The sequence below is a fragment of the Dromiciops gliroides genome, chromosome 2 (genome assembly GCF_019393635.1).
Source record: "Dromiciops gliroides isolate mDroGli1 chromosome 2, mDroGli1.pri, whole genome shotgun sequence".
Taxonomy (NCBI): Eukaryota; Metazoa; Chordata; class Mammalia; order Microbiotheria; family Microbiotheriidae; genus Dromiciops; species Dromiciops gliroides.
Window position 1 is genome coordinate 237,376,847 of NC_057862.1, and position 10,763 is coordinate 237,387,609.

A 10,763-nucleotide genomic window follows, 5' to 3' on the forward strand; every position below is an offset into this window, starting at 1 on the left:
AAAAAGAGAGAGAGAATACAGGTTGAACAAAAGGGAGCACAGAATCAAAGCATGAACAAGGCAAAAACCCTACTTTTTATTGCTTTACAATTCACCAGGCAGACAAGTCATTTCAATCCCCCCACCCCCACCCCGCCCAACCTACTCTTCATTTATACAATGGAAGAGCCCAAATCTGGCCTGGTGGCCTACGGCTCTGCAGGCACTGAGCAGAGGGGGGAGACCTTGCTGGGAGGTAGTAGGAAAGGGAGAAGGAGAGGGCCGAAGTACCTGCAGCATCACTGGGTGGCAACCTGGATGTGATTGCTTGGAAATACATCTAGTTAATGAACACAAATGTCCAACTTTACTGTCTTCGGGGAGAATGAGTGGAACCCTTTCCCCAGGAAGAGTTTGGATCCCCAGCCAATGGGCTAGACTGAGCTGGACATCCTTCCCCCCTTCCCCTATCCCCAGGAAGAATTTGGCTCCCCAGCCAATGGACTAGGCTGATTTGGACACCCCTTACCCTCAGCAAAGGTGGTAAGGGGAAAAAGAAGCTAAGAGGCTGGAGCCAAGCTGCTACCTCTATAGGGACAGCTCCTAGCTAATCCATGCCCTGCCGCGCCCCCCCCCCCAAACAACCTCCTTGGAGATCACACTGATCCCCCCATAGGAGTGAACCAGCCCCCAACCCAATGCCTTCACCCTCTCAAGAGCCAAGCCACAATAGCCTCTAACCACTTTTTATCCCCCCTCCCCAAAAAACCCTACAACTTTATTCCTGCTACAGCTTAGCAAGAGGCTACTTTAAGGCTTACAGAGTTCCCCAAGTTTAGGGATATAGATTCAGCTTTTGTAGGCAAAACCTAGACTAGAGAAGCTACTGCCCCCACACATTCCAGCTCTCTGTCCAGCCACCACCACCGCCGCCATCAGTCCCTCTATATCCTTCAGTCCTGCTCCTACCCAACAAGGTCTGTCTGAGCAGGAAAGTCTGGAGAGGACAACTAATTTAAAAAAAAAAATGTCCTCAAACTGCAGGAGTGGAGGGACACAAGCTTTTGCTACCATCAAGGTCAAGCAGCCCACACCCTCCCCAGTTTCACCAGGCCTCCACCAATCTCTAAAGTCCCCAAGAAAGTGGGCTCCTTCCCACCACTGATTCTCTTCCTTTTCAGGAGAGTCAACAGAGCCTGAAAATAAAAAATGAGAATAACAAAAAGTACAAAACAGAAAAAGGCATCCTGCATCCTGCAACAATTAAGATATGGGCAAAGTAGCCAGCCACCTCCTGGGACTTTGTACCAGGCCCAGGGTGGGAAAGAAGCCACCAATATTCTCTTGGGAGGGAAGGAAGAGGATCACTACCAGACTGAAGGCTTCTGGTAGGGTGATAGGACAAGTCAGCTAACCTCCAAGCTAGTTCCTCTGTTCCCAGCATGCTTCCCAGGCACGGGCCACTCACTCTTTTCCTCTCGCCTTAGGCATCAACCAGAGTGAGGCCATCATGGAGTGCACGCTTCCACATGTAGTAAGTGGATCGTGCTGTGAAAGGGAAGTGGGCACTGAACTCTTTATATGAAGGGAAGGTCTTTGACTCAAAACGTCGTTGTAAGAAGAGCTTAGCTTGAGCCTTGAATTGGGTTGTGGCAATCACATCCATGACAAATACGCGGCCGTTGCTACTGCCGCTGCCACCTGCACTACCCCCACCCCCTGCCACCGGATAACCAGACAGGGTGCCATGGTAGGGCCCCAGAGAATGATCCTCCCTGGAGGGACCCTCCTTCTGGATTGTTGGCACCGCTGGCTTCTCTCCTACCTCTGCCTTCCCCACAGCTCCCAGGACACCCCTGCTGGGGATCTGGGAGGGGAGGCTGTATCGTGAGTTAGGCCTGCTTTTGGCTATGCCCTTCCAGAGCCAGAAGGAGCTGGGCGACAGGCTGGGGTAACGAAGGCGGAATCGGCAGAAAGGAAGGCGCCCGCTATGCACCTGCCTCCTGGCAGCCCGGCGTAGTCGCTTCTGCCACCTGGCCAGGGAGGGCTTCAGAGCCAAGAGCCCCCGGGAGCCTGGCTGTACTGCAGCCAGCCCCTTCCTCATGGGAATGCCCTTCCCAGGCTGCAAGATTTCCCCAGTGGGAGGATGAAGGCTTCCCCCTGGAAGGGGAGGCGGGATCTTGAAGTTGGGGTTTCCCTTGATAGCTTTCCTGCGCCAGTTATAGTAGGTAGACCTAGAGATGCCGGGGAAACTGCGTTTGAAGCATCGGTAAGGTACCAGCGTGTTCATGGAGATGCAGTGCTCCAGGTAGCTCTTTGCTCCCTGCATGAAGACCCCCGTCGGGCCAGGGTCTGGAGGGCAGCTTTTCTTCCCCTCTGCCACCAGCTTTTCCAGCTCCTCCACCTCCCCAAATGTCCCAGACATGGGATCCTTGCTCACGGCACCATCGGAGATACCCTGAAGCTCATGTTTCCAGGCATAGTAAGTGGACCTGGAGATTTCAGGGAACATCTGGCGGAAGCGCTGCAAGGGTATCACATTGCCATCCTGGAAACACGACTGGAGGAAGTGCTTAGCGACAAAGCGCGTCGCTGCCTTCTGACGGTGTTCGCGTGACTGGCGTTTCCAGCGGTAGAAGGTGCTCTTGGTGATGCTGTAGCGCTCCCGGAGGTGAGAGTAGGTGAGCTGAGGGTCTCGGTTCAGCAGCTCCAGCGTCTCTGCCGGGGGGACCGGAGGAGGGGGAGGAGGGCTGGCCACCTCCGCCTCGACTTCCTCCAATCCCACCACTGCAGAGAAGTACTCTGGTTTGAAGACCTGGCTGGCCAGCAGCTGGCCTGCCAGCAGCTGCCCTGACCACATGATGTGCAGAGTCGAGGGGGGCTGGTTACAGCAGCGGGGTCTGATCAACCGGTGAAAATAGGGACGGATCTTGAGGTTCCACATGGGATAGATGGAATAGATATTGTGTTGGAGGACCGATGCCAGGGCATAAAGGTGCCACACGTTGGCGAAGCTGTCAGGGAAACAGGTGGCTTTAACATCCACATCAAAGATGGCCTCCAGGGTAGCAGGGGGAAGACTGGTCATCTCCGGGGTCTCCTCGGAGCAGAGGGAATAGCGGACGGCCTGCAGCATCACCTTGGAGTCAATCATGCCTTTGAGATAGTAATGTTTGTTCAGTAACATCTCCACCACAGTACGGGCCCGGAGCTCCGGGCTCAGACCAGGCCCACCCCACAGCAACACGCTGGCTGCCTCGAACAGACGGCTACCCTTCCCTTTGCAGGCCAGGGGCAACATGTTCTTAGGGGCATCTTCTGGATACAGGCTGAGAGCCACCGAGTCTACATCCATCTCACCTTGGAACTGTTCCCCACTGCGGCAACTGGGCAGAGAAAAGGAGGACAGTGTCTTCTTGGCTTCCAGCGCGGCATTGGTCAGGCCCTCCAGGCCAAAACATTCGGCTGCTTCCTGAAGTTCCTGGAGCACACTCTGTACCAGCTGGGCCCGCGAGATCATTCTGCAGAGAAGGAAAAGGCAAAGGTCAGACAGGATGCAGTAAATGGATGCCTAGAAGTCATTTCTATCTCTTGCTGGTACCACCATCCCCCTTTCTTCCTCTCACAGGGAATGTCCAAATGCCTGACACCTGAGATTCAAGAGACTACCTCCTGAAAAGGGTTTCATTATCAAAATGGATCCAAGGGGAAGCTAGGTGGCGCAGTGGATAAAGCACTGGCCCATGATTCAGGAGGACCCGAGTTCAAAGCCAGCCTCAGACACTTAACACTTACTAGCTGCGTGACCCTGGGCAAGTCACTTAACCCCCATTACCTCTCAAAAAAAAAAAAAAATGGATCCAAGACCCCACCAAACCTGAAGGTTCTTATTAACCTTTTCCAAGTCTTGGACCCCTTTTTCTCAAAGTAATGTTTTGAAAAGCATTTACAAAAAGGCATAGGATCAAAAAGGAAACCAATTATATTGAAATTCAGCATGTAACCCTATGTTATCAAAGCATTAAAAAAAAACACATACCTACAAACTTCAGACTAAGAAACCCCCATTCCAAAGAATCCCAGAGCCAAAAGGGACCTTATTTCTTAGCTTTTAATCCAATCCCTTCATTTTCTAGAACAGGAAAGCAAGGCCTAAAGATTATTAAGCGACTTGCCCATGGTCATGTAAGTTTTAGGTAGCAGAATCTGAATTCATACCAGGCCTTCTGACTCCAAATTAGTCCAGACTGCCACAAACCCTCTCAATTCTACAGACAAGTAAGGTCAAACCCAATGAGGTAATAGGATTTATCCCTAAGGTCATATAGTTAGGAAGCAGTGGTCAGGATTCTATGCCAGAGCTCCTGTCTCCTGGGCCAGGGCTATTTCCAGTAAGGCCCACATCCTGCTCCTTCCCCCCTCCCAATTCCTGCCTTAAAAAGATTCTTCTTCCGGGGCAGCTAGGTGGTGCAGTAGATAAAGCACCAACCCTGGATTCAGGAGCACCTGAGTTCAGATCCAACCTCAGACACTTTACACTTACTAGCTGTGTGACCCTGGGCCAGTCACTTAACCCTCATTGCCCTACAAAAAAAGAAAAAAAGAGAGAGAGAGAGAAAAAAGATTCTTCTTCCAAAGACAGACCTATGCAGAGGGCAGTGAAGCCTCCCCGTCATCCCCAAAAGCTGGCTCCAAAAAAGGGGTAATTTGCCCTACCTCCTCCCAGGAAAACTCTAGGTCTTAACTGGGCTGAAAACACGGTTGGGGAAGGGAATGAAGCATGGGTGGAAGGGGTGGAGGCAAGGGGGGAGGGTGCATTTGAACACTTTTAGGCAGAGATAATTGCTAATATAATTCAGGTGGAGCACACAGAGACTTGATAGCTGTCTTCCCAACAAGACAAAGGCAGGGGCTGGCCAGGTGGTTTGGGAAGTATAGGAGGGTATGTAACTCATAGGGAGAGGGAGGAAAGGGAAGGAGAGAGAGACAGAAAGAGAGGAGAGCAAGAAGAGAACTCTGGAACGAGCAAGAGAGAAGGACCTAGATGACAACCACTCACTTTTCCAGTAGTGTCCTACATATTCAGCCCTCTCCCCTCTCCTCAAAACCTCCGTAGGCACTAATAGGTAGAAGGACTTTCTCCCCTTATCTAGTAACAGGTTCCGATGGGGAAGATCCACTAATACTCTCCCCAACCCCCTTACAAATTTATCGCCTACTCAGGATGGGTTGACATATAATAAATGAGGGGACTGAACTAGTGGTGGTATTTTAAGTCCCTTTAAGTTCTAGATTTATGATCCTAGGCACCCCCCAGGCCTCCCCCTCCCCCTCCATGAGATAAGGTGCCATCATCATTCCCATTCTACAGATGAAGGAGCTGAGGCTCAGAAAGATTATCTGACTTGCTCAGGATCATATACATTCTGTGAGATGGGATTTGAACCCAGGTTTTCCTGTCCTGAAATCCAGGTGTCTATCCATTTCAACATGCAACCAAAATGATAATACACCCTATATCAGTAGAGGGCTTTACCATGTGCTGTCATGTACACCATACCCTTTCAGTGAGAGCCTGTTCTCCAAAATGAAGAGAGCTCCCACAGAAAGGAGCCGTCAATCATCAATAATTAATCTCCTACCATATGTCAGGTACTGTGTGAAGTGCTGGAGATACAAAGCCAAAAATAAAATGGTCCCTGCTCTCAAGAAGTTTACATTCTATGAGGAAAGACAAATTGTAAGTATATAAACATATATGAAAATAACACGTGTTAATTTCAATGGGAGGGAGAAGTGTTAGCCGATAGGGGGATGAGGTAAGACCTCATATAGGAGCTGGTGTTTTAGCTGAACTTTGAAAGGAAGCTAAGGATTCTAAGAGACAGCGAAGAACTTCTGTAAGGTGCCTTCCAGCTAGAGACCTGTGGCCCATAAATAATTTGGGAGTTTATGATTTGGGTTGACTGGGAAGGTGGTGGTTCCCTTAACAGTAATGGGAAAGCTTGGTAGAAAGGAACAAGTTGCACAACGAAGAGAGTGCAGGGCCTGGAGTCCCAAAGATCCAAGTTCAAATCTGTACTCAGACATTTGCTAACTGGATGACCCTGGGCAAGTCATTTGACCTGTCTGACTCAGTTTCCTCAACTATAAAAAGTGGGGGAAATGGGGCAGCTAGGTGGCACAGTGGATAGAGCACTGGTCCTGGAGTCAGGAGGACCTGAGTTCAAATTTGACCTCAGACACTTAACACTTACTAGCTGTGTGACCCTAGGCAAGTCACTTAACCCCAATTGCCTCACCAAAAAAAAAAAGTGAGGGAAATCACAGCACTTACAATTACACCTACCTTCCAGGGTTGTTGTGAAGAACAAATGAGATAATAATTGTAAAGGGCTTAGCACAGCGCCTGAAACATAGTAAGCCCTGTATAAACGCTAGTTATATGTATTATTGTTGTTGTTGTTAATATTAATTATTAAGGGAGGGTTTGGGTGGACGAAATTAAGATAACCAATTCTGTTTCAGACATGCTGAGTCTGAGATGCCTCCCAGACTGAAACTCAGGGAGCAGATCAAGATCAGAGAGGGGCCAGCATAAACACTGAAGCAGATGAAATCACCTTGAGAATGTATACTGTATAGAAAGGACAGCCTTGGCCTTGGGGCACACTCATGCAAAGGGGGTAAGAAGGATCCCTCAAAGAGATAAGGAAGAATCAACAAGGAGAGGACAGCATTGCTGAATCCAAGGAGGGAGGTCTAGGAGGCTGAGGGCAGAGAAGGCCACGCACTCAGTGGCTCAGTGGCTCAGATCAGTTTTCAGTGGCCTGCTAAAGGTCATAAGTCAGTTGGCAAAAGCTTGACAAGTGAATAGGTACTGGGATGAACCTAAGAATTAGGAACTGGAAGGAGATCTTAAAGAGATCATCGAGCTTTCCCATCATCCTACAGAGGAAGAAACTAAAAGCTCAGAGAGGTCTTTTCCAAGGTCACACAAAGCAGCTAAGAAGTAGAACCAAGATTCCAGCCTTGGACTTCAGGTCAGTCTCCTACAAGTTCCTATGTGCCCAGAGGCTGTATCATGGGCTCCTCCCAGTCCTTCAGACACTACTAAAAGTCAACAAGCATATATTAAATAAGCACTTACTCAGTGCTTACCAGTAAGTACTTAGGCACCAGGTGCAAAACCTTCCCATCAAACACGGGGGGGGGGGGGGGGGGGGGGGGGGGGGGGGGGGGGGGGGGGGGGGGGGGGGGAATACCGAGAAAGGCAAAACCCAAACCCTTTCCCCTCAAGGACCTCGCATTCCAACCGCAGAGGCAACAGGCAAACAATTACACTGTAAATGGAAGATAAACTCAGAGGGAAGGAAAGGCCTCTTGCAAGAATATAGAATTTGAGTTGAGAGTCCCTGGAATTGGAATTTTCCTAAATGTATGGGTGGAGTTGGGAGGAACCCAGGTGGAAACTTCATTGAGTTTAACCTTAAACGGTTTGTCTCCAAGAAACGCTTAATTAATGTTAACTGAACTGAATTGACTCCAAGGGTGGTTTTCATACCATCTCGTTTCCCTGAGGCTACTACAGCTGAGGAGTGTGGGTGGTAAACGCCAGGGCCTGGAACCTGGCCACAGTACAAGCCTCCCAGCTGTTCCTTGCTCAGGACACTGAATCTCAGACATTATCACTGTCCCCTACATCTGCAACACTCTCCCTCCTCCTCATCTCCACCTCCTGCTTTCCTTCAAGTCCCAGCACCATCTACAGGAAGACTCTTCTGATTCCCCCTTAATTCTAGTGTCCTCCCTCTGTTGGTGATCTCCAATTTATCCTGTGTATATAGTTGTTTGTTATCTCCCCCATTAGCTTGTGAGCTCCTGCAGAGCAGGTACTGTCTTTTGCCTTTCTCTGTATTCCCAATGTTTTAGCCTTGCACATCGTGGGCACTTTACAAATAAATGTTAGTTGGCTGACAGACTGGGGCAGTCAGGCCGGGTCTCGCATTTACAAAGACAAATTTATCATCTCTCCCCCTCCACTTTTAGTCCCTGCTGGAACCTGCGAGCCTGTTACCTCCCAGGTTCTTCAGAAGTGAGAAATTATTCTCTGCACGGACCCTGATGTCAGCCTTGCTGCCAGTCCTGCTCACCCAGGCATCATCCCCACCCCCTTTTCCTCCTCAACCTCCACCCACCCTGTGATAGCGGTGGCAAAAGAGCAAGGTGAAAAAGGGGGAGAACTTAGGATTTCAAGGAATCTTAAAGCTGGAGGGAACTTAGGTAGCCATCATTTATTTAGTACAACCCCTTCCCAAAGAATTTGCCAAGCCTGTGCTGGCAAGAGGAGCCAGGTGCCAGGAGCCCACAAAGCAAAGACCAGTTGGGCTACCTTATCCCCAGCCCGTGCCTCTGTATTAAGCCCCGGGAAATGGGGGCACATTGGTGTCTCCCCTCTGAAGCCCCGGCCTCCCTGTACCTTGGGCAGTCTATGCAACTCAGCAGTTACCATAACCTCCTGCCTCTAATCCAGGATACCCCAAAAGTCTTACTGATTTCTAGCTACAATAAGCCAAAAGATAAACACCCTGAACAGTTGGATTCAAGAAGCATTTATTAATAATGTACTACTAAAACAGCCCCTGCCCTCAAAGAACTTGGATTCTGTTGTGTCTATTTCTTTTCTGTTCACATCATCTTCCCAGCTCACCGGAAAAAGAGGGCAGGGCCTGTGTCTTTATCTCCTAGTGTTGAGTCCACAGTAATGATGGGTTTGTTCTCTAATTCATTCTCCAGACTGGTCAGTAGCTTAACAAATCAAATCCATAAGGGAACTCAACCACACCCCTCCCCAATCATTCCTTACCTCAGTTCTGACCCTTGTTCAAATCTCCCCATCCCCTGGGAGAGGGACTGCCATATTGAGGAAGTTACTCTTTCTCCCTTCAATGGTAGCTAGCAGGTCCTACACCAAGGCCATGAAAATATGTGTACCTAGACTGGAGTGGCTATTGGGTGGGAAAGAGAGAGCCAAGGAGAGAGAAAGACACTGAACTCGGCTTTCCCCCGCCCCCCACCCCACTCTGGCAATGGGGGTTAAGTGACTTGCCCAGGGTCACACAGCTAGTAAGCGTCAAGGTTCTGAGGCCAGATTTGAACTCAGGTACTCCTGAATCCAGGGCCGGTGCTTTATCCACTGCGCCACCTAGCTGCCCTGACCTCGGCTCTCAAACGGCAAACTCCCACACACTGCATTTGAAACCCAGAACAGATCTATTACACGTTTTTCTAACCGCGAGGCCTCACCTAGGAAAAAGCAAGGCCACTAGCAGGCCTAAGGCATAGATGGAAAAGGGGAGTTAATACGATGAGAAGAAAAGAGGAAGACACGTAGAAAGAATGGGAAAAATATAATGCCATGATCAGTTGCCCATCAGACCAGCTGCCTAGGTGTGGGGAACTGGCCAGGCTCCTAACAGGTTTGAGGAATAAGAATAGAAAGAGCAAGTCACTCAGTAAGTTTCTTCATCTACAAAATGTGAAGAGTTGACTAGGTGACCTCTAAGGTCCTACACTACTAAGATTGTAAGTCCCAGCAAGAGAAATTCCAGAAACTGGGGAGGGGCCAAGCTTAGGTTCATTGTGTTGGGTGGGGAAGGGATTTGCTTAGGGTGGGGGTTGGGAAGAGAGAGAAAAACCTTATAAAACAACTTCTTTCTTCCCTTTCTTCTCTCTTTCTCTCTTCAAGTTCTCCTTTCAGTCTCTCTGTCTCTCCATCCCAAAAGCAGCAGGAAAAGAAAAGTGGGGAGTTTCTCCTTGGAGGTGGTGGCTCCCTGACCTAAGGACAGGGCCCACCCCCAACCCCACCATGCTCCATTTGGATTCCTGTCTCCCACAGCATAGGCTCCAAACACCCCAAGTTGCAGGAGTTGACTCAGCAGCGGCATGCACCCAACACAAACGCACCCTTCTCCACCCAAGCTGGGCCATAGGGGGAACCTCACTTTACTGACCTTGTAGCCTGGAGCCCTGCAGGGCTCCCAAGTACCTGGTCCCAGGGTCCACTTTTTCGCTCTGTACTTCTCAGCCTTGGACATTTAAATCCCAGGGCGGGAATCCCACCAGGTCTGGCTTCCCCAGCTGGGCACCATAGTCACACTGGATCTGGTTTCAAATCTGGAGTGAGCCATTTTACACTGAACCAAACCATCCCCAGCCAACTGGCGAGTGTGTGAAAAGATTTAAGCTCCTCCCCTCCCCCCACCAGGAAATAGTCCATCCTCAAGTGCTCTTGTCTCAAGATGAAAGAAGTGTAGATTCGGGGGTCACTTCCAAAGCTAAAGTGATAATAGCTATTGTCCCAGGACCCTCAAATCAGCAGGACTTCTTAAAGTGGCAGCTCTACAAACTGATCCCAAACTCTTCAGGAAAGCTATCCAAGTTGGAAGGTCCCAATTCTTAATTTTATAAAAAGTTTCTACAATGCAGAGGTGGGGGTGGGCTAAATCAGGAAGGAGAGAAAGTCTGAGACCAAGCCCGCGCTCCCAGGGAGAGGTGCAGAGAGCAGCAGAGCTTGGGGTCTGGAAACAGACTATTTGACTGACTATTGTGGGACCCTGGGGGCTCTTTGGTTTGCCCAAAAATCCATCCCACCCCTTTCAACTGATTGCCCAGTCTCTTCCAGAGAGGGCAGAAGGAGGTTGGAGTTCTTGGCTTCAGGATTACAGCTTTAGGAACTAAAGAAAAAAAATCACCCCTAGAAGAGCTAAGTCACCCTCCCATCC

The 10,763-nt window shown here is 49.7% G+C and overlaps 1 protein-coding gene across 1 annotated transcript; it reads right to left on the reverse strand.

Moving 5' to 3' along the window:
- Positions 1-1,462: 1,462 nt before the first annotated feature.
- On the reverse strand, positions 1,463-3,499 carry VRTN (vertebrae development associated). Its single transcript, XM_043988416.1, has one exon. The coding sequence runs from the start codon at positions 3,497-3,499 to the stop codon at positions 1,463-1,465; it is 2,037 nt and encodes a 678-aa protein (XP_043844351.1).
- Between the last annotated feature and the right edge of the window lie 7,264 nt (positions 3,500-10,763).

What these genes read in the sequence shown, in the direction of transcription:
- VRTN (XM_043988416.1), bottom strand. Translation starts at nt 3,499, where the DNA reads ATGATCTCGCGGGCCCAGCTGGTACAGAGTGTGCTCCAGGAACTTCAG.